The sequence below is a fragment of the Pelodiscus sinensis genome, chromosome 4, assembly GCF_049634645.1.
Source record: "Pelodiscus sinensis isolate JC-2024 chromosome 4, ASM4963464v1, whole genome shotgun sequence".
NCBI lineage: Eukaryota > Metazoa > Chordata > Testudines > Trionychidae > Pelodiscus > Pelodiscus sinensis.
Window position 1 is genome coordinate 109,332,676 of NC_134714.1, and position 23,226 is coordinate 109,355,901.

At 49.8% G+C, this 23,226-nt stretch overlaps 1 protein-coding gene and 1 long non-coding RNA gene across 9 annotated transcripts in view; one reads left to right on the plus strand and one right to left on the minus strand.

Annotated features, from left to right (window-relative positions):
* Positions 1-23,226, plus strand: part of PDE3B (phosphodiesterase 3B) — a 281,272-nt gene that overhangs the window by 171,886 nt on the left and 86,160 nt on the right. For 6 of the 7 annotated variants that reach the window (XM_075928018.1, XM_075928021.1, XM_014575138.3 and 3 more), the window contains one exon: positions 2,488-2,564. The exons of the other annotated variant lie outside the window; for it this stretch is intronic. In XM_075928018.1, coding sequence (XP_075784133.1) covers positions 2,488-2,564 — 77 coding nt within the window. The remainder of the gene's footprint in view (positions 1-2,487; positions 2,565-23,226) is intronic. 7 annotated transcript variants of the gene reach the window in all.
* On the minus strand, positions 199-22,767 carry LOC142829226 (uncharacterized). 2 transcript variants are annotated; one of them, XR_012903647.1, is made up of 5 exons: positions 22,494-22,767; positions 21,756-21,903; positions 17,464-17,726; positions 13,955-14,504; positions 199-422 (listed from the first exon to the last, which is right to left on the minus strand). It is a non-coding gene; the product is annotated as an uncharacterized LOC142829226 (long non-coding RNA). The 2 variants fall into 2 exon arrangements; XR_012903646.1 differs by lacking the exon at positions 22,494-22,767 and having other exon boundaries at positions 21,756-22,131.

Genomic DNA, 23,226 nt, shown 5'->3' on the forward strand with positions numbered 1-23,226 from the left:
TACCCATTTTCTTTCCGAAACCACACCACTCCCCTAAGGAACAAGTGTTGCATTCTTTAGATGCCAAACGTGCCTTGGCTTTTTACATAGATAGAACAAAACTTTTCCGTAATTCAACACAGCTGTTTATTGCATACGCAGACAGAATGAAGGGCCTTCCCAATTAGACCCAAAGGTTATCCACCTGAGTTTCCTCATGTATCACAGAGTGTTATACGTTGGCCCACAGGGAGCCACCCCAGGTTAGGGCGCACTCCGTTAGGGCTCACGCGTCCTCCACGGCATTTGGGGTGCATGTTCCAATTGTAGAAATCTGTAGAGCAGCCACGTGGTCATCTGTCCACAAGTTTACGGCACACTATGCACTTTCCCAGCAGGCTAGAAATGATGCCGTGTTCGGGGCCGCTGTTCTCAGTATTGTACTGTAAAAAAAAAAAAAAAAAAAAAGTTAGTTTTTTTGTTATGTTCTCTCCCTTCTCTGTTAATAAACTATATGGTGCTTGATTTAATCTCTCTCTTTGTGGTTCTAGAGGCTTACTCCGACCCCACCTCCGTAGGGGTTTTCTGCTTGTTAGTCGCCTCACTCGAATGGACAGGAGCAACCACTCGAAGAAGAAAAGAATGGTTACTTACCTGCAACTGTTGTTCTTCGAGATGTGTTGCTCCTGTCCATTCAATTCCTCCCTCCCCCCCCCCCACCTCTCCTTCGTCGGAGTGTCCGGTAAGAAAGAACTGAGGAGGGGAGGCGCCAGCAGGATAATCATGTGCTGCTATAGCTGCGCCACTCCAGGGGGCAACCTGCTGGCGCTATGTGTACTGCTAGGGGAAAAATGCTCCGCAGAACTGTGCACGTGGCGCGCACACACCTCACTCAAATGGACAGGAGCAACACATCTCAAAGAGCAATAATTACAGGTAAGTAACCGTTCTTTTCCCCATTCTAGCACTCTGAATGCAGAAGGTGGGGGCCCTCAAGAGAACTTCAAAACCTTGCCTTTACAGGCTTCTGTTTAAAAACTCCCTAAGTTCACAGACTCTCTGACCTTGGGTGGTATGCTGCCACCACTCAAATGCAAAAACTCCTTGAAGCCAGGAAGAAGCACTTGGGAGCTTCTCTCTGTAGGTAACTCCAAGCTCTTATCCTCCTTTTAGGAGAGTGCTTGAAAACAAACTAATTTCTGAATAGCAGCCCTTCAGTCTCAGGCACATATGCACAGAACCTCCTGCTTTTTCTTAGGGCGCAAGAATCAGATTGTAATTTTAAAAAAGGTAATTTTATTAATAAAAACAAAGGAGGACATTCTTGGTAAAGCATACATGGTTGCTAGGTATTATCGAACAGTAACAACAACAAAAGATGAAAGCCCAGAGAACTGTTTCCCTGGGAGTTAGTTCAGTTACAGTGTACAAGTTTTTTTTTTTTAAGCAGCACAGAGAACTCCCAAAACCAAGAAAACAAATTAAATAACCTGATCGTGTCTAATTATAAACATTCCCTGTTCTACTTATATATGTTGTTCCAAAGTTTAGGTTTCTTTTCTTAGACACGGATATTTCTGGGAAATCCTGCCTTATTACCACAGGTTGAATCTCTCTAGTCCAGTACCCTTGGGACCCGACCAGTTCCGAACCAGAGAATTTTCTAGACCACAGGGGGCCAATTTTATCTAGAAGCATTATCAACACTTCCACTGCTTATTTGGCTGATAGAGGACATTTAGGTGTAAATTAGAACTCAATAACAGCACTGAACACTGAGAGCTAGGACTTGTGGCTATAAACAAACTTTATGGGACCATGGATAACTTGGGCACACCCATGAAAAGTGGACATCTGGCTAACTAATATCATGCTGGACTACAGATGTTTCCAGACCAGATAGTTCTGCAATAGAGAGGTTCAACCTGTACTTGGTTCATTTCTCGACCCGCTCCAGCTCTGACTCTCACAGAGATAAAGCTGAATAGACAAAACTTGTTTCATTTAAAAAATCTTTCCCTCTCTTCCCATTGGCTCTCTGCCAGCAGTTCTTGGATACCAAATGTTCTGGGTTTAACCCTTTATATACTGAATACTGGGATGTTTAGAAAAGGATAGTACTGCTCCCATCCATCACAACTATAAATATGCTTTACATTTTTCATTGCTGAGAGTCTCTGTAATTGAATGGGACAACCACTATGCAATAGGAGTGGTATACTACATGTTTTAAGAGGGGAAGAGAAGCCATGTGTTTGGGAATTAATTCTGTTCTGATTCAGTCACCTTTCAAATGACCAACATTACTACGGGTTATACATGTGTTTTCATTGTAGGTTACTTATCTAAAGTACTGACCAGGCTCAGTCCTCCTTAGGTCTCTTAGATTTACCAAGCTGATATGACTGCAAGTATCTGAATAATAGCATAGTAACTGTGGTATTTATATAGCAATCAGAATTGAAAAAAGTAAGCTAATATTGTTCCTTGTCTTCTTTATTCTGTAAGCTGTGGACATCAACTTCTTAAGCTTATTTCCACATCACAGTCCGAATCTGGTGCAGAATATCAAGGTATAAACTCAGGTACGATTTCAATATAGGATATCACTCCAGTGGGCTTTCTCAATAGTCAATTAAATAAATAATTTTAAAATTTCACATTTAACCTTTTCCAATACTTCCAAGTAATTCATTTGCATATCATTTTAGTAACCATTTTATTGGCTTTCTGTGTATCTGGTTTATTATCTTTCAATTTGGTGACCCATGATAGGAGATGAAATAGTTGTAAGTGTTTCATGTTCTTTAAATACATATGTTTTCTAATAGACACCTACTTCTGGCTTTATAATTTTGCAAGCAAATGGGTTTTTAAAGCTCTGTAGCTGGTTTTCTGAACTGTTAACATGGCACACCACAAATTACGCTTTCCTGTCTCCTGACTGAATTAGCAGTCATTGTTGTCTAATGATTCCATTTCTGTGAATAATAGGTTTAAGTTCTACACTGTGGCTTTTTCCACGCTCTCTCCATCAGGGAAGATGTTTTTGTCTTATGAAACTTTCTCCTGTGAAGACTTTGAATGCAAGTAAGATAGGAAGATTAAAGCAAATTAATTGTTTGTTTTCTATGAAGAACCTGCTGAGGCAAGCTCAAAATTATTGGCCAGTTAAACTAGAGTTACATCTTTGCACTCCTAGAGTGGCGCAAAGCAGCCAAACCATACCAGTGATCTGGTCTGATTTTTTTAAAAATAGACTGAACTTTGTTTTTGTTTTTTTCCTGCTAGCAGACTTTAACCAGAAACCTGTACTTCTCAAGGGACCAAACATCCATTAGGGGGGCCCCAGATCACATTGATCTCTGTCTAGTTCCCATTTCCTGCTCTTCCTGTTCCCAATACATGCTTCTCCCCTGAAGTAGGAGCTAGAGGGAGGTGATTCATTGGAGTCAGCTCTATCAGCTGAACCCCGAGTGGGAGCTCATCCCTTTCCTCCTCTTTCTCAAATTCAGTGTGGTTCCCACTCCCTTTGCTTGAGTGCCTTAGATACAGAATTTAAGAATAGTGTGAATGCTGCTTAGACTTCCCCCTGTCCACCTCGGCTGGAGAGAATGAGCACCACACCTCTCTAACATTCCAGTTCCCTGAGCTGGGAGAGTGGTCTAAGTGCCTAGATGTTCGTTCTCTCTCTCTCTCTCTCTCCCTCCCTCCCTCTCCCCCCCCTTGCTTTTTAGATCTTGTGCCCCCCTCCCCAAAAAAGAGAAAATATTTTGTTTCATTCAAGATAAACAATTTTTTTTGAACTGCAAATGAAACAAAAATCAGTTATTTGCCAAAGTCTAATTTGTGAACTCTCTCAGATTTGGACCATATCTTTTTCTATGTTGACAATAAAATATCTAGCATATTAAAGAATGCTAAATAGTGAACCACATCTTGGATTTTGTAATCTGTTTTCATTTACTATTAAAGAAGAGAGCATTCCTTGCTTGTAATATTTTAATTCTTTTAAGATACTGCTTTTTAAAATGATTGCCCATTCTTCTCCACTATGCCTAAAAAGTGGTCTTTAAACTCTTAAATATGGTGATAAAAGAAGTCTAAAAAATTAAACAGAGAGCAGCTTATGTTTCACCAATAGGGACGTACACTTTATAATTGTAAAAAATCTCAGAGGGGTAGCTGTGTTAGTCTGTAACTTTAAAAACAATGAGTAGTCCTGTGGCACCTTAGAGGCTAACCGAAATATGTAGAATCATGAGCTTTCTTGGGTAAACCCTGCTTCATCAGATGAATTAGGCAGTTCTGTTGTGATTTCAACTCTATCAATTGTAGGACCTTTGCTAATGAGGCTAATTAAGTGGACTGGATGTGTCCCATTCATAGGTTTTGATCTGGAAATGCAGATATTAAAGGCAGGAGAAATTGGCTTTGTAATGCACCAACCAGTTGAGACTTCAAGCCCAGAGTGAAGGTGTCAAATCTGTAGACGAATTCCAGTTCTGCTGACTCTCTTTGTATTTCGTTAATGAAATTCCTTTGTAGAAGAATGGTTACTTTTAAGTCTGTGATTGAGTGACCAAGCAAGTTAAAATGTTCCTCTACAGGTTGATGTGTATTACCATTTCTTATGTCTGATTTGTGTCCATTTATCCTTTGCCATAGAGACTGTCTGGTTTGGCCAGTATATGGACTGTCTGGTTTGGGCAGAGGGGGATTGCTGGCACTAGATGGTATATATCATATAAAAGGATGTGCAGTTGTAGAAACCCCTGATGTTGAGGCTTATGTGGTTAGGTCCTGTGATGGTGTCACTTGTGTAGATATGTGGAAAGAGTTGTTAATGAAGTTTGTTGCAAGGGTAGGTTCTTGGTGTGTGTATCTGAGGTGTGATGTATGGCTGCTGGAAAGGATTTGCTTCAGGTTGGGGGGTTGTCTGTAGGTGAGGATTGGCCTGACTCCCAAGGTCTGTGAGAGTGAGGGATCGTTTTCCAGGTTAGGTTGTAGACTGTTGATGCACTGGAGGGGTTTAAGCTAAGGGTATGTCTACACTTGTACCCTAGTTCGAACTAGGGATGCAAATGTAGGCATTTGAAATAGTAAATGAAGTTGGGATTTAAATATCCCATGTTTCAATAGCATAATCTTGGCCGCACACTGTTCCGGAACCGAGCTGTTTCAAAAGTGAAAGTGCGCTCCAGGCTGCGTTAGTTTGAATGAAACCCTTTGGTTCGAACTAATGTTATTCCTCAAAAAATGAAACAGTTTCCACTTTTGAAACAGCTGAGTTCCGGAACAGCATGCGGCCGAGATTATGCTAATGAAGCGCTGCATACTTAAATCCTGACTTCATTTACTATTTTGAATGCCTACATTTGCATCCCTAGTTCGAACTAAGATGCAAGTGTAGACATACCCTAAGAGTGTTTGTTCTGTTGTTTTCCTTATTGGGCCTGTCAAGTAGTTGACTTCTAGGTTCTTGTTTGGGTCTCTCAATCTATTTCCTCACTTCTGCAGGTGGGTATGTAAATTTTAAGCATGCTTCATAAAAATCTTGTAGGTGTTTGTCTCTGTCTGTGGGATTGGAGCATATCTGATTGTATCTGAGGGCTTGGCTGTAGACAGTTGATCATGTGATGTGTCCTAGATGGACGCAAGAGGCATGTGGGTAATAATAGCAGTCAGTATGTTTCTGGTATAGAGTGGTGTTTATGTGACCATCATTTATTCATGCTGTATATCAAGTAAGTGGATCTCTTGTGTGGATTAGTCCAGGCTGAAGTTGATAGTGGGCAGGTAATTGTTGAAATCCCTGTGGAATTCTTCAGGGGTCTCATTCCCATGGGTCCATTTGATGAAGATGTAATCAGTGTAGTGTAAGTATTGTACAGGCCTCTTTCCTCTGATTCCACTAAGGAATACTGTCCAGAATCTTCCCCACTCTGGCACTGTGAATGCAGAAGGTGGGGGCCTGCAAGAGAATACCTTGCCTTCTTCTTCGAGTGGTTGCTCATGTCCATTCGAAGTAGGTGTGCGGACCGCGTGCACCGCGTCTTCTGGAGCGTTTTCCCTAGCGGTACCCGTAGCGCTGGCAGGGCGCCCCCTGGAGTGGCGCCGCCATGGCAGGGCATAAGTACCCTTGCCTGCGCTGCCCCACTTCAGTTCCTTCTTACCGCCTTGACGGTCGTTGGAGCGTCTCTATCTCTCTTAGGGTATGTCTACACTACCCTCCTAATTCGAACTAGGAGGGTAATGTAGGCATACCGCACTTGCAAATGAAGCCCGGGATTTGAATTTCCCGGGCTTCATTTGCATGAAGCCGGCCGGCGCCATTTTTAAATGCCGGCAGTTCGAACCCCGTGCTGCGCGGCTACACGCGGCACGGAGTAGCTAGTTCGGATTAGGCTTCCTAATCCGAACTAGCTGTACTCCTCGTGGAAAGAGCCGGCACCGACCCTGTGGTCTTCGCCAGTGCCCCAGCCATCAGCTGCTCCCACAGCACCGTGCCCGGTACCGGGCCTGGGTCCCCCGGTACCGCGTACACCAGCAGTAACTATTGACACCGTTCGGGCCTAAGCACCCCAGTGCCACAGTCAGCAACAACAGTCCCGGCACCGGGACTGAGCAACCCGGGGCCGCAGCTGCTGGCGGCCACTCTTCCGGCACCGGGCCTGAGCACCCCAGTGCCACAACTGCTGGCGACCTCTCTCCCGGCACCGGGCCTGAGCACCCCAGTGCCACAACTGCTGGCGACCTCTCTCCCGGCACTGGGCCTCGGCACCCCGGTGCTGCATCCGGCAGCGTCAAGTTTCCCAGCACCGGGTATGGGTCCCCCAGTGCCGCAACTCGTCCGTCCCTGCTGTACTCATGCGGGCAAGCCAGTGTCCATGGCTAGGTTTGCCCCGCACTCTTCGTCGGCTCTGCCCTGGCCGGAATCCGATTACTCGTCAGACTCGGACGCAACTTCCATCCGTTCAGGGTCCTCGGGAGCGTCCTTGAACCACAGGTCCCGTTCCCGACACTGCCGTGACCATCCACAGCAAACCTGGCCCCCGCATCCGCAGTGGCCTTTTTGGACCCCTTGGGCCTACCACCAATGGCAGGGGCCAGTACCCCCTTCTCTGGTGTCAGAGGCTTCGGGTCGCCGATCACAGTCCTCGACGTCGCTGTCTCGACCTCCCTCCTCCCCTCACGGGGCACAGCAGCCTGACCTAGCGGCAGAGGCCCTGGTGCCGGAGTCGCACCTGCAGGCGACACAAGACGTCCAGCCGGCACCGCAGTCGGCACCGACTGGCCCGGCACCAATGCAGGAGTCATCCTCGTCGTCGTCCCCTGATGAGTCCCTGGCAGACCCGGCACCAAGCCTGCCTACTATGGATGCCCGCACGCATCAGGAATTACTCCGGCACATGGCATCAAATCTGAGCATCCCGGTGGAACCCGTCATTGAGGATCCAATGGTGGACATCCTTGCCGAGGACGCTCCTACTCGCTTGGCCTTACCGCTAAACAAAACGGTGGCAAAAATTACTAATGCCCTGTGGCAGACGCTGGCGTCCTTGACCCCTACCCTGAAAGGGGTCGAGAGGCACTATTATGTCCCACACTCGGGGCATGAACATCTGTATTCGCAGCCCATCCCAGGATCCTTGGTCGTGCAGACCATGGCCCAAAAGGAGAGGCTTCCCCAGCCTAGCCCATCTCCAAAGGCGAGGGAGCCTAAGCGGCTGGATTTAATGGGCCGTAAGGTTTACACCACAGGTGCGGTGCAACTTCGCATCGCGAACCAACAGGCAGTGTTGAGCAGGTATGCCTTCAACGCCTGGCAAGCTGTGGAGAAATTCAGGGACAGGCTCCCAGTGGAGGACTGTCAGGAGTTCGCAGCCATTGCTTCGGAGGGGAAGGTTATTACCTGAACCGCTCTCCAGGCATCCCTGGACTCAGTAGATTCGGCAGCCCACACTGTGGCATCTGGCATTGTTATGCGTTGGGGTGCCTGGCTGCAAGTTTCAGGGATTCCCCCTGATGTCCAAAATACGATCCAGGACTTGCCTTTCGAGGGCAAAACTTTGTTCTCGGAGCACACCGACTCTAGGCTCCATACGCTAAAGGACACAAGGTCTACCCTGAAGTCCTTGGGCATCCACACGCCTGCCCCGCAGCGTCGCCAGCTGCCCTATAGGCAACGGGAGGGCGCAGCCCCAGGTCCCCTGTGGAGACTACTGGAGGCACCGCTCCCGGGCCTCCGGTGGAGGTTCCGGGGCGGTTGCGCACCTCCAGGGCCCTAAGGGTCGCCGTCGTCACCCCAGGGCAGACAACCAGCGGGGAGGCCCCCACAGCCCTTCCCATCAGGGCAAGCCACAATTTTGACGCGCTCTTCAAGGGTTCCGCACCAGTCTCCCACCCTAGCCCCCCATTTGGGGCCAGGCTATCCCTTTTTGCCCGTGCATGGGCGCTAATCACATCAGATGCCTGGGTATTAAATATAGTACACGGAGGCTATACCATCCTCTTCTTGGGCCCACCGCCTTCAAACCCCCCTTCCCCATCCTCTTTCAGGGACACCCCTCACGAACACATCCTGTGTCAGGAGGTGTCCATGCTCCTCGCAAAGGGAGCAATAGAGGAGGTTCCCCCAAACCTGCGGGGAAGGGGATTCTACTCCTGATATTTTGTTGTCCCCAAACCAAAGGGAGGAGTCCGTCCCATCTTGGACCTCAGAAATCTAAACAAGGCGGTCATAAAACAAAAATTCAATATGGTGACCTTAGCCTCGGTCATCCCAGTGCTACAGTTAGGAGACTGGTACGCAACCCTCGATCTCAAGGACGTGGCGATCAGAACCAGCCACAGGAGGTTCCTCAGGTTTACGGTTGGCCAACACCATTTTCAGTTTACGGTGCTCCCTTTTGGCCTGTCAGCGGCACCAAAGGTGTTCACCAAATGCATGGCCGTGGTTGCGGCGTTTCGACGATTGGCTAATCCGAGGTCGCTCGTACGAGCAGGTGAGATCTCACGTGTCACTCACGAAGGCCCTCTTTCTAAAGCTTGGGCTCATGCTGAACAAGGAGAAGTCATCCTTAACCCCCCTCAACATCTCGAATTTGTGGGGGCCATCCTCAACGCAAGGGTAGCAAGAGCATTCCTCCCCAAGAGCAGGTTCCTCTCCATAGTGGACCTGATTTCAGGGCTAACCCGGTCTCCTATCACGACCCCCCCAGGTCTGCTCGAGGCTCCTGGGCCATATGCCTGTGTGCACGTACACGGTGCGTTATGACAGAATGAGGATGAGGCTTCTGCAGGCCTGGTTGGCAAGGGTGTTCAATCACTCCCGGGGTCTTTGGGATTCAGTCATAACAGTGCCCCCAAAGGTCCTGACCTCTCTACAATGGTGGACCCAGGAGGACGTGGTGTGCAGTGGGATACCTTTCAGTGCTCCTCCCCCATCCCTCATGCTGGTCACCGATGCTTCCGACTTGGGATGGGGAGCACACCTGGGGCAGCACAGGACTCAGGGCCAGTGGTCTCCAGCAGAACGGACCCTGCACATAAATGTCCAGGAATTGCGAGCGGTGAGAAGAGCCTGCGAAGTATTCCTGCCAAGACTCTCTCACCTCTCGATCCTGTTACGTTTGGACAATACAGCAGCGGTCTTTTATCTCAACAAACAGGGGAGAGCCCGGTTACCTCCCTTCTGCAGAGAGGCTCTGCTACTCTGGCACCTGTGTGTGAAACACGACATCACACCACAGGCAGAGTATCTCCCGGGATGCAAGAATCTGTTAGCAGACACGCTGAGCAGATCCTTCGGAGCCCATGAGTGGTCGCTCAAGCACTCCGTCCTGCGTCAGGTTTTCCGCAGGTGTGGTTATCCCCTCCTAGACCTGTTTGCCTTGGCACACAATGCAAAATGCCGGAACTACTGTTCCCTGTTGGGGCTTGGGAAATATTCCTTGGGGGATGCCCTAACTGCCATGTGGCCAGAGGACATTCTGTATGCCTTTCCCCCGTTCCCTCTAATTTCCAGGGTGTTGACTAGGGCAAGGACCTTTCGGTCCACAATCATTCTCATAGCCCCCAGGTGGCCCAGACATTTCTGGTTCCCCATCATGGTGGACATGCTCACCAAAGACCAGATAGCACTCCCTCCAGTCCAGGACCTTCTAACTCAACCCTGGGACGGGGGGACCATGGTTCACCCAAATCTCAGGTCTCTCCACCTAACGGCCTGGTTTATCCATGGCTGAATCTACCGGAAAGGGAATGTTCCCAGGAGGTTCAGATGGTACTCCTCAGTAGTAGGAAACCCTCTACCAGACGGTCGTACGCTGCCAAGTGGCGGCGCTTCTCGTCTTGGGCGTCCGGAAGAGGAGTGCACCTGTCCTCGGCTCCTGTCCCAACTATTCTAGACTATCTTTTTCAGCTTCGGTCCAGTGGCCTCTCTTTTTCTTCTATAAAAGTCCATGTGGCATCTCTCTCCACCTTCTATGTGGGTACGGCAGGAGTTTCCCTCTTCTCTGACCCAGTGGTTAAAAGATTCCTTATCGGCCTGGAAAAGTTGTATCCCTCACTGAGGGCCCCACTTCCCACCTGGGACCTCAACTTGGTCCTGCACAGGCTTATGTCGCCCCCTTTCAGGCCGTTGGCTACGTATTCCCTGAAGCACCTCTCGTGGAAGGTTGCTTTCATCGTGGCCATTACGTCTGCTCGTAGGGTTTCCGAACTAAGGGCGCTGACTATTGATCCGCCCTACCTTGTCTTTTCACGTAGTAATGTGAGGCTCCGCCCTCATCCAGCCTTCCTCCCAAAGGTGGTGTCACCGTTCCACCTGTCCCAGGAAATCTATCTCCCGGTTTTCTTCCCGAAGCCCCACGCCTCCCCTAAGGAGCGGGTGCTCCATTCCCTGGACGCTAAGCGAGCACTGGCGTTCTGCATTGATAAGACCAAGCCTTTTCGCATATCCCAACAGTTGTTTATCGCCTTTGGGGACAGGGTGAAAGGGTCACCTATTTCGACACAGAGTTTGTCAAACTGGGTCGCACAATGTATAAGGGAATGTTATCAACTGGCTGGTAAAACCCCGCCCACGGTAAAAGCACATTCTACCAGGGCGCAGGCGTCCTTGGTAGCGTTTGGGGCTCAGGTACCGATTACGGAAATTTGCAGGGCGGCTACATGGTCATCCCAACATACCTTTGCGGTGCGCTATGCGCTAGCACAGCAGGCCAGGGAGGACGCAGGGGTGGGCTCTGCAGTCCTCAATTCTGTGGTGTAAATATGTTGAGTTATCACTGTTGTTAAAACGTGTCTTCTGTGTGTTTGCCTGTTTGAATAAATTCGTTCTGTTTGTTCATCTTTACCATGGCTCTTGTGGTCTGACTGCTCCAACCCCTCCTCCATATGTGGGGTTGGCTTGGAAGTCACCTACTTGGAATGGACACGAGCAACCACTCGAAGAAGAAAAGAACGGTTACTTACCTGTAACTGTTGTTCTTCGAGATGTGTTGCTCATGTCCATTCGATTCCCACCCTACCTCCCCTTCGTCGGAGTCTCCGGCAAGAAGGAACTGAGGTGGGGCAGCGCCTGCAGGGGTACTTATGCCCCGCCATGGCGGCGCCACTCCAGGGGGCGCCCTGTGCGCTACGGGTACCGCTAGGGAAAACACTCCGGAAGACGCGGTGCACACGGTACGCACACCTACTTCGAATGGACATGAGCAACACATCTCGAAGAACAACAGGTACAGGTAAGTAACCGTTCTTTTCTCAGGCACTGGTTACAAAAACTTCAGCCCAAGATCCTAATGCACAGATTTTGGGAAATTTGCTGCCACTATCAAATGCTTTTTGATCCCTAAAAAACCAGGGGTGAACACTTGAAACCACCCCCAGGAGTACCCCAAGCTCTTTTGCCACAAAAGAACTTGAAAAAGAAAAGAGAAAAACAAGCTGCAGTCTCTGGTAGCTGACCCATAGAATCATAGGGCTGGAAGAGACCTCAGGAGATAATCGAGTCCAGCCCCCTGCCCAAAGCAGAACCAAACCTAACTAAATCATCCCAGCCAGGGCTTTGTCAAGCTCAGACATAAAAACCTCTATGCATGGAGATTCCACCATCTCCCTAGGTAACCCATTCCAGTGCTTCCCCACTCTCCTAGTGAAATAGTTCTTTTTAATATCAAACCTAGACCTCCCCCACTGTAATTTGAGACCATTGCTCCTTTTTCTGCCATCCTTCGCTATTGAGAACAGCCTTTTTCCATCCTTTTTGGAACCTCCCTTCAGCAAGTTGAAGGCTGCTATCAAATGCCCCCTCACTCTTCTCTTCTGCAGTAAAAAAAAAAAAAAAAAAAAAAAAAAAAAACGAAAAACGAAATCCCTCAGCCTCTCCTTATAGGTCATGTGCTCCAGCCCCCTCTCCTTATAGGTCATGTGCTGGACCCTCTCCAATTAATCCACATCCATTCTGTGTTGGGGGCCCCAGAACTGGACACAATACTCAAGATGTGGCCTCACCAGTGCTGAATATAGGGGAACAATAACTCCTCTAGATTTACTGGAAATGCTCCTTCTAATGTGCCCCAATATGCCACTACAAGGACACTGTTGACTTATATCCATTTCTCATCCACTGTAATCCCCAGGTCCTTTTCTGCTGAACTTGCTACTTAGCCAGTCAGATCCCAGCCTGTAACAATGGTTGGGATTCTTCCATCCCAAGTGCAGGACTCTACACTCGTCCTTGTTGAACCTCATCAGACTTCTTTTGGCCCAATCCTCCAATTTGTCTAGGTCACTCTGGACCTTATCCCTGCCCTCCAATGTATCTACCTCTCCCCCTAGCTTAGTGTTAGCCACAAACTTGCCGAGGGTGCAATCTATCCCCTCATCCTGGTCATTAATAAAGATGTTGAACAAAACCGGCCCTACAACCAATCCTTGGAGCACTTCGCTTGAAACCGACCGCGAAGTAGCCATTGAGCCATTGATCACTGCCGGTTGGGCCCAACAATCTAGTCAGATTTCTATCTACCTTATAGTCCATTTATCCAGTCCATGCTTCGTTAACTTGCTGGCAAGAATATTGTGGGAGACTATATCAAAAGCTTTGCTCAAGTCAACATCCACCGAGTTCCCCGTGTCCACAGAGGACCAAGTTCCCAGTGTCCACAGAGCCAGTTAGTTCATCATAGAAGCTGATCAGGTTGGTCAGGCATGACTTGCCCTTGGTGAATCCATGTTGACTATTCCTGATAATTTTCCCCTCTTCCAAGTGCTTCAAAATGGATTCCTTGAGGATCCCCTCCATGATTTTTCTGGGGACTGAGGTAAGGCTAACTGGTCTGTAGTTCCCTGGATTGTCCTTTCCTTTTTTAAAGATGGGCACTACATTTGCTTTTTTCCAATCGTCCAGGACATCTCCTGATCTCCATGAATTTTCAAAGATAATGGCCAAAGGCTCCGCAATGACATTTGCCAACTCCTTCACTACCCTGGGATGCATTAAATCTGGACCCGTGAATTTGTGTATGTCTCGCTTTTCCAAATAGTTTTAACCTGTTCTTTCTCTACCGAGGGCTGCCCGCCTCCTTCCCATACTGTTGCCTAGTGCAGTAGTCTGGGAGCTGACTTTGTCTGTGAGGACAGAGGCAAAAAAAGCATTGAGTACTTCAGCTTTTCCCCACATCATCTGTCAATAGGTTACCTCCCTCATCCCGTAAGTGTCCCACACCATCTTTGATCACCCTCTCATTGCTAACATGCTTGTAGAAACCTTTCATGTTACCCTTCATATCCCTTGCTAGTTGCAATTCCAATTTTGCTATCACCTTCCTGATTACTCCCCTATATTCTCAAGCAATATATTTATACTCCTCCTTAGTCATCTGACCAAGTTTCCACTTCTTATAAGCTTTTTTTGTGTGTTTTAGCTCACCGAGGGTTTCCCTGGTAAGCCAATCTTGTCACTTACCATATTTGCCTTTCTTCCTGTGCATCAGGATGGTTTGTTCCTATGCCTTCAATAAGGCTTCTTTAAAATACAGCCAGCTCTCCTGGACTCCTTTCCCCTTCATGTTAGCGTTCCAGGGGATCCTGCCCATCAGTTGTCTGAGGGAGTCAAAGTCTACTTTTCGGAAGTCCAGAGTGTGTATTTCGCTGCTCTCCTTTCTTCCTTTGGTCAGGATCCTGAAATCTGCTGTCTCATGATCACTGCTGCCCAGTTTGCCACCCACATCTACTTCCCCTAGTAGTTCCTCCCTCTTTGTGAGGAGCAGGTCAAGCTGTGCATGGCCCCTGTTCGGTTTCCTCAGCACTTGTATTAGGAAGTTCTTCTTCAGTGATGTCCCCATGGGTGCTCCACTTGAGGTGTTGGGCTGATCCCGGCACTGCAGGTTGGAGAGTTGTCAGCCGTGGTTGCACATGGTGCTCACGCTGTTTGTTAGCTTGCACTGAGTCTGGCTTCCCGCTAGTTCCTCCTTACCATTCAACAGTCGCAGGCAGAGCAACTCCTTTTTCCTCAGCTGTTTAAGAAAGATTTCTGTAAATAGTCAGTCAGCCAATAGTTAGTAGTTATTGAGTTAGTTTAGTTAGACAGTGTGTTTGTTCAATAGTCCCCCGTTTAAAAAACAAAAAACAAAAAAACGTGTTTTTTTTTCCCTCTCACTTCATAATGCCAGCTTCCCTCAGCTTCAAAAAGTGTTCTCGGTGCCATGAAGCTATGCCAGCATCTGATGGACACTCATTCTGTGTAAAGTGCCTGGGTGAGGGCATGTACCCCACACATGCCCCAATTGTCAAAAATTGTTTGGTCAACCAAGACGGGACCACGAGATGCGGCTGAAGCTGCTTCTCTACAGCAAGGCGCTTCAGCCGCAGGATACTCCCTTACAGCAGAATACCCCAGCAGCAGTGAAAGCCCCAAAGAGCAGGGGTCACAAAGCGACCGGACCACAGCAGGGCTATGGGTATGGGAAGAGCCGCAGTGTCTCTGAGCTTAGCCTCACCTTTAGCAGGGAGGTGGATCGGCCAGTGGCAGTGCCTTCAAGATCAGAATTGGCACTGGTGCCGATCTCCAGGCACCCTCACACACCTGCGGCTGCGGGTGCTTCAGCCCAGTTGGTCGCGATCGGCACCAGCGGAACAGAACTTGCCACCGTCGGCCCTGATCACAGCCGTGCCGGCTAATGTGGCACCTACACAGCCCATGCCGGCTCCATCCCTCTCCGCACCGCATAGTGCGGCACTGACCATCTCTGCACCGACAACTGCAACACCAGCCACCTCGGTGCCGGCTGCCCCGGTACATCTATAATGCCCCTTCTCCCCAGCACTGTCGCCGCCGCTGAGCTCAGTATCAGCAGGCTCTTCGCCGGCGCCGGCTTTAGTAACTGAAATTGACAAGTGCTTAAGTGCTAACGTTTCAGCCTCCCGAGCTGCACCGTACCGGCTCCCAGCTCATTCACTGGCACCGTAGCACCAAGGGTCTCTCCAGTGGCCACATCAATTATTGCCATCCGCAGGAACTGACCATTCAGCCAGCACAAGGCTTCACTTCTCACCAAGCCCCGAACACTTACCTCCTTATTCACAGCCCAGATCACCTTCTTCCCCTTTCTCCAAGTCACATACAGATGACGATACTCACCTGCATATTCATCGTCTTGTTATCATCGTGATCATCACCGTCACCATAGTGACTATCCCAATGAGCGATGGTACTCTTCTGGGCATTCTTCTTCCTGATCTCCATGACATTATCTGTATCGTTCCCACACCAGCTCCAGGGTCCCTACGCCACCAGCTGCCTCCACTCGACACCAGCTGGAAATGTGCCTCACCCTCAAGTACACTTAGAGCCAGCGCATCTGGTGTCACCAGAACAGCAACAGCAGGAACAATCCCCAGTGTACCAGTCTGTTGCTTCTTCCTCCCCAGATGATGCGGTGTTCCCTGGTGATTCTTCTCCAGTAGATGACACTCATCAGTTCCAAGACTTCTTTAAAAGAGTGGCAGAATCAGAAGACTTGCATGTAGTGGAGATACAACAGAAACAACATAAGCTATTGAAGAATCTTCAAAAAATCGAAGATGGCATTACTCTTTGAGGCAATCCTAGAAATTGCCGATGACATATGGCAAGCCACCAGCATCTGCTCAGCCCACTCATAAGAAGGCTGACAAGAAATATTTCATTCCACCCAATGGGATGGAATTTCTCTTCATGCATCCCCAACCGAACTCGTTAGCTGTGGACGCAGCCCAGCAAAAATCTAAGACACCACAACATAGGAATGCGGTGCCTGATAAGGAATCTAAATGCTTAGATCTTTTTGGACAGAAAGTTTATTCTTCAGACACACTTATACTGAGAATGGCGAACTATATGGCCCATCTGTCTAACCATACCTTCGAGAACCTTTCAAGTAGGAATAAGAGATCTTCCAGAAAAGGGTTTATTTTCCGGAGAATCACGTCTAGACTGGCACTTTTCTCCGGCTTATCCCCAAGCTGGAAAAAAGCAGCAGCCATGTTAATGCAAATGCCGCGGGGGATATTTAAATCCCCCGCAGATTTGCCTATTCCAAAGTTTCTAATCTGCATCCCTTTTCCGGAAAAGGGGTGCAGTGTAGACACAGCCAGGGTGTTTTCAAATAGACTTGTGGTGGTGGCAGTGTACCTTCATTGTCAAGGCATCATGATCTACCCATACCTGGATGATTGCCTGATCAAGACTCATTCGTTCGAAAGTGCACTGTCGGCCACTCAGGTCACACGAGACTTATTCACGGATATGGGCCTTGTATTGAACGTTCCGAAGTCTTCGCTCACACCACAAAAATCCCTCGTGATTCTATGACGGCCAAAGCCTATCTTCCTACAGAAAGGTTTCAGAAAATTCAAAACCTCACACAGACGCTTTCCATCAGTCCAAGAGTGTCAATTCTTACTTGCCTCCAACTCTTGGGACACATGGCGGTGCTGTAGTGCAACACACCAGACTACGCCTCAGGTGTCTGCAACATTGGCTGCCCTCCATACATAGAATTGGGCAATTCCGACATACACAGGCTAGTAACACTGCCACTGACATTGAAACGATCCCTCGTGTGGTGGAACTCTCTGACCAACATGCTCTCCGGGGTTCCCTTCCACCGTCCGCATCCCACTGTCCAAGTTATATCAGATGCCTCTCTCCTAGGATGGGGAGCCCACTGCGACGGCAAATTCGCTCAAGGCCAATGGAATGCTCAGGAAGCCCTGCAGCACATCAATCTTCTGGAACTCAGGGCGGTGTTCAATGCATGCAAGCCATTCCTTCCCAAGATCTGTGGTCAGATTGTTCAGGTCTTCTCCAACAACACCACCACGGTGTACGACATCAACCAACAAGGAGGGGCCCGATCAAGGTCCCTGTGTGCAGAAGCCACGAAGGTATGGAATTGGTGTATGAATCAGAAGATCACTCTCATTGCGACATACCTTCCTGGCAAAGACAATTCCATTGCAGACGCCTTGAGCAGACTATGTTTCTCCTTCGAGTGGTCCCCGTGGGTGCTTCACTCTGGGTGCTGGTGCGTCCTCGCGCCGGCGACCGGAGACTTTTCTAGCTGTTTCTGCCGCGGCGCGCAGGCGCCGTGGCGCCCTCTAGTGTTGTTCGAACTGAAGGGCGCCTGCGCGCGCGCGGCTCCTCAGTTCCTTCTCTACCATCCTCGGCAGCAGACGGAGCTCTCTCTCTGCCAAATCTGTCAGAGAAAAACAGTTAAAATTGTCGTTTTTACCCCCCTCTTTCCTCATTATCCAAGTTCTTAGACCCCCCCTAACCAGTTAAACCAAAAAAAAAAAAAAAAAAAAAATTTTCCCCGGTTGCGGTTCGCCGCTTGTTCCCCAGCCCTTCATGCCCGGCTCGCCGGGCTTTAAGCGCTGCGAATCATGTCGGGATGCCATGCCGGCGTCCGACGGACACTCTGCGTGCATTAAGTGTCTGGGGGAGGCACACCAGACGCAGAAGTGCCAGCACTGCTCTAAGCTAACAGCCAGAGCGCGACGTGACAGAGCCAACAGACTCACGACTCTCTTATATGAGAAGTTGCTCCGTCCCTCCTCAGACGATTCGCCTCAGCAAGCTAAGGGTATGGAGAAAGATCAACCTCCTACCCATTCTTCCTCCGCGACATCAAAATCTGCTCTCCCTCCGGCTTCAGCTATGTCCTCAGGATCGCCGGTGAGCACTGTGGACATGCCGGGAACCTCCGGTGCGCCGCGGTCTAAGACGCAGGCACCGCATAAGAGAGCTCATTCTGAGCCGAATCAAAAGGCAACAGCACCGGCCGCTTCGGCACCTAAGCCGTCATCGGCTCCGACGGCACCGTCTATGGAGCGCTCGGTACCGAAACAACACCTAACGGCACCGGGCCCTGCACCGAAGAAAGCCCGCACCGAAAGCCTATCCAGTAAAACCTCGGTGCAGAGAGGTACGTCGGCACCGACATCACCGCCGAAACCGCACCGCTCGGCACCCTCTCAAAGCCGAAGCCGGTACCGATCCCCGGTGCGGAGTCACGCCTCGTCGGCACCGCCATCCCCGGCTTCCTCCATCCATTCTATCAGATCACACCATTCTTCAGCTAGTGGCATCGGAACCGAACCTAGAAGCAGATTCTCATCACAACATTCCAGCCCGTCTCAAAGACTTCCATCCTGGCAAATGCCTGCGGTTCAGTACGCATACCCTCCCCCTCCGCACCAATGGTATCCACACCAATACCCATATCCACCACCGCCATACGCCACACAATGGCAACCGTGGAGTCCACACCCAAAGAGGTCTCACCACCGACCCTCATCTACAGTCTCTAGGCCACCTCCAGCCTCTCCGCCTGCTACCACATCAGCTACAGAGCCAAACTCTCCTGCTCCTTCGGATGGCCATGATTCACTTTCTGACGGCGAGACCAGATCTCCGATGCACAACTCCTCTTCCTCCCCAGACGAAGCGGTCACCACTGATGCCCCACCGTCGGGAGATGACACTAAAAAGTTTCAAGAGCTCTTTAAACGAGTAGCACTAGCTCAAGAAAAAGATCTTCAGGAGGTCCAGGTCAAACAATATCGACTTCTCCGCTCACTTCAACCCCCAACAGCTACCAGAATCGCCATCCCGATGGATGAGGCTATTATGGACCCAGCCAACAACATTTGGCAAACGCCAGCGTCCATTACACCAACAAACAAGAGAGTAGACCGCAAATATTTTATCGCTCCCAAGGATATGGACTTTCTGTTCACCCATCCACCCCCTAACTCCCTGGTAGTAGATTCGGTCCGACACAAGGGTAAACAGCCTAATTTAAGATCAATCCCACAAGACAGGGATCACAAAAAGGTGGACATTATGGGCCGAAAGGTCTATTCTTCTTCCACACTACTCCTTAGAGCGGCCAATTATACCGCTATGCTGGCAGACTATGATAATGCCAATTACGCGAAGCTCCAGGACCTTCTTCAACATCTCCCGGAGCATAAACGCCCAACCCTCCGTAGCATTATGCAGGAGGGCCTGGCCATTTCACGCACAGCTTTACAGTCAGCCATGGACGTGGCAGACACTGTGGCTCGAATTACAGCCTCCGCAATAGTCCTACGCCGAATGTCATGGCTACAACCCTCTGGAGTCCCTAGGGACCTTCAACAAAAGGTCGAGGATTTACCCTTTGATCGCACCAATCTATTTGCATCAAAGACCGATGAGGTGCTACATTCTATGAAGGACTCCCGTACAACCCTTAGAACTCTAGGAATGTACACTCCTCCTTTTAGAAGGAATAGGTATCAGCCTTACCAACGACCCAGGGAACCATTCCGTCAACAGCCCAAATACGATTTCCGTAAACAAAGACCACTTCGCCGTAGACCTCAGCGTCAACAGCAACATGCCACACCTCATCCCCTGGCTGGCAAGCAGCAGGTTTGAAGGCCTGGTCGAGAGCCAGGAGGCCAATCCGCCGACCCTCCCGATAGCTACCCTACAATTTCACTACCCCCTCCAAGCTTTTTTCCACCAATGGTCCTTCATTACCTCGGACAAGTGGGTTTTGAATCTAGTCCAGTCTGGCTACGTCATCCCCTTTACCTCTACCCCGCCCAACCACCCTCCTACCCTTCCCTCTTTCAGGGACCCCTCTCACGAAACCGCACTCCTACAGGAAGTCTCACGCCTCATTCAACTGGGCGCAGTAGAACACGTACCAACACAATTCCGCGGCCGGGGATTCTACTCGACGTACTTCCTAACCCAGAAGAAGACAGGAGGCTGGCGTCCCATTTTAGATCTCAGGCGCCTCAACAAATACATTGCATACCACCGTTTCAAGATGGTTACCCTTTCAACTATCATTCCCTCTCTCGACCAACACGATTGGCTTTCGGCTCTCGACCTTCAAGACGCGTACTTCCATATTACAATTCATCCTGCTCACAGACGCTTTCTACGATTTATAGTGGGTACCCAACATTACCAATACAGAGTACTCCCGTTTGGCCTTTCTACGGCTCCCAGGGTATTCTCCAAGACTCTATCAGTCGTAATGGCCTTTCTCCGACGCCAAGGCATCATAATATTTCCATACCTGGACGATTGCCTCATAAAAGCTGCGTCTTTCCAAGAAGCAAAGGCCATGACAGACACCACAGTAGACCTCCTACTCAGTCTCGGGTTCCACGTAAATTACGCAAAATCCACTTTGCGTCCCACACAGAAACTGGAATTCATAGGTGCCCTCCTCGATACGATCACAGCAAGGGCCACTCTTCCCGATCACAGGTTCGCAACGATCTGCGACCTTGTCCGAGCAACACAGGCGGCACCTACTGTCACGATCCGCCATTGCCTCAAAATCCTAGGGCACATGGCCTCTACGACTTACGTCGTCAATCTCGCCAGACTCCACATGAGGCCCCTTCAGTCCTGGCTCACTACGGTATACAAACCCTTCAGAGACCAAATGAGCAAACATGTTGCGATCCCACCTCGCGTTATCAATTCTATGCTCTGGTGGACAACCCCTCGAAACATGCTACACGGTGTCCCCTTTCAACGTCCAGCGTCTACTCTAACACTCATAACAGATGCATCACTCATGGGATGGGGGGCTCATCTGGGAACCATCACAGCCCAAGGCAAATGGTCTTTCGTAGAGCAAGCACTCCACATCAACATTCTCGAGCTACGGGCAGTCAGATACGCATGCCAGCATTTCACTCAGCACATAGCTCACAAGACCATCACCATTATGACGGACAATACCACATGCATGTATTACATCAACCGTCAGGGTGGCGCTCGCTCCCCTTCTCTATGCTCGGAAGCCACCAAATTTTGGACCTGGTGCCTATCCCATGGGGTCACCCCCTCTGCAGTATACCTTCCCGGAATACTCAATGTCACAGCAGACACCTTAAGTCGCACATTCATGGACCAGCACGAGTGGGAGATCGACAAACGCGCCCTCACACCGATCTTCCGTCTTTGGGGCCAACCGGAAGTGGACCTTTTCGCCACAAAGAACAATCGCAAGTGCCACCTCTATTGCTCCAGGGGAGCCCTGGGCAGGAATTCCCTCGGAGACGCCCTTTCCATCGCATGGAACGCCTCCCTCCTCTACGCCTTTCCCCCCCTCCCACTCCTGCACAGAGTCCTGGACAAGATCAGATTGAGTCAGGCACGCGTGATTTTGGTGGCACCTGCTTGGCCCAGATGAACATGGTATCCTTACCTCCTCAAAATGATGATAGCAGAACCGTATCCCTTCCCTCCACGCTGCGACCTCCTCTCACAAGATCACGGTCAAACCCTTCACCCGGACATCACCAGGCTGAAGCTCCACGCTTGGCTCCTTCATGGCTCCATGATGCCGAAACTGCCTGCTCAGAACAAGTAAGACACATATTAATTAATAGTCGCAGACGCTCTACTAGGAAGACCTACCGCTACAAGTGGACGCGTTTTTCCCTATGGTATGCTCAGACTCATGCAGACCCACCACACCTTGCTCCAATACATGACTTATTGGACTACTTACTCTCTCTGAAACATTCCGGTCTAGCACTTAGTACTATTAAGGTCCATGCCGCGGCCATAGCAGCTTTCCACCATCACCCTCCAAGCTCTTCTTTCCTCGCTGACCCAATAACCAAGCGCTTCTTCAAAGGCCTGCAGAACACCTTTCCTCTGGTTCGTCCGCCAGTCCCCATTTGGGACCTGAACCATGTCCTCAAAAGCCTCACAAAACCCCCGTTCGAGCCGATAGCAACCTGCTCGTTCTCTCATTTGTCGATGAAGGTGGCTTTCCTGGTCGCCATCACCTCCAGTAGGAGGGTGAGTGAGCTTGCAGCTCTGATGGCTGACCCCCCATATACTGTGTTTTTACAGGACAGGGTGGTACTTAGACCCCACCCTAAGTTCCTACCTAAAGTACTCTCTCCCTTCCACGTGAATGAACCCATACACTTACCTGCATTCTTTCCTAAACCACACACTGAACCGACCCACGCCGTGTGGCACACTCTCGACGTCCAACGAGCTTTGGCGTTTTACATAGATCGCACGAGACCATGGCGGGCCTCGCCTAGACTCTGTATCTCATACGCGGATAGATCTAAGGGACAAGCAGTCTCATCTCAAAGAATCTCTAAATGGATTACATCCTGCATCAAGACCTCTTATACTTTATATAACAAAGATTTACCTGGACTTATCACAGCTCATTCCACTAGAGCAGTGGCTGCCACGACCGCTTTTCTCCATAATGTGCCATTACAAGACATTTGCAACGCCGCTACCTGGTCATCCGACCATTCCTTTGCACAACACTATACTCTCTCCACCTCGATAGCATCTTCTATGGCGGTTGGACAAGCAGTGCTGTCTACAGTTACTACCACACGGCTCCAAACCCACCTCCGCGAGCCGACAACTGCTGTGTAGTCACCCAGAGTGGAGCACCCACGGGGACCACTCGAAGGAGAAGAAAGAGTTACTCACCTTGTGCAGTAACGGTTGTTCTTCGAGATGTGTCCCCGTGGGTGCTCCACTACCCTCCCTCCTTCCCCTGCTTGGAGCCTGATGCTCTGGTGGGTAGAGAAGGAACGGAGGAGCCGCGCGCGCAGGCGCCCTTCAGTTCGAACAACACTAGAGGGCGCCACGGCGCCTGCGCGCCGCGGCAGAAACAGCTAGAAAAGTCTCCG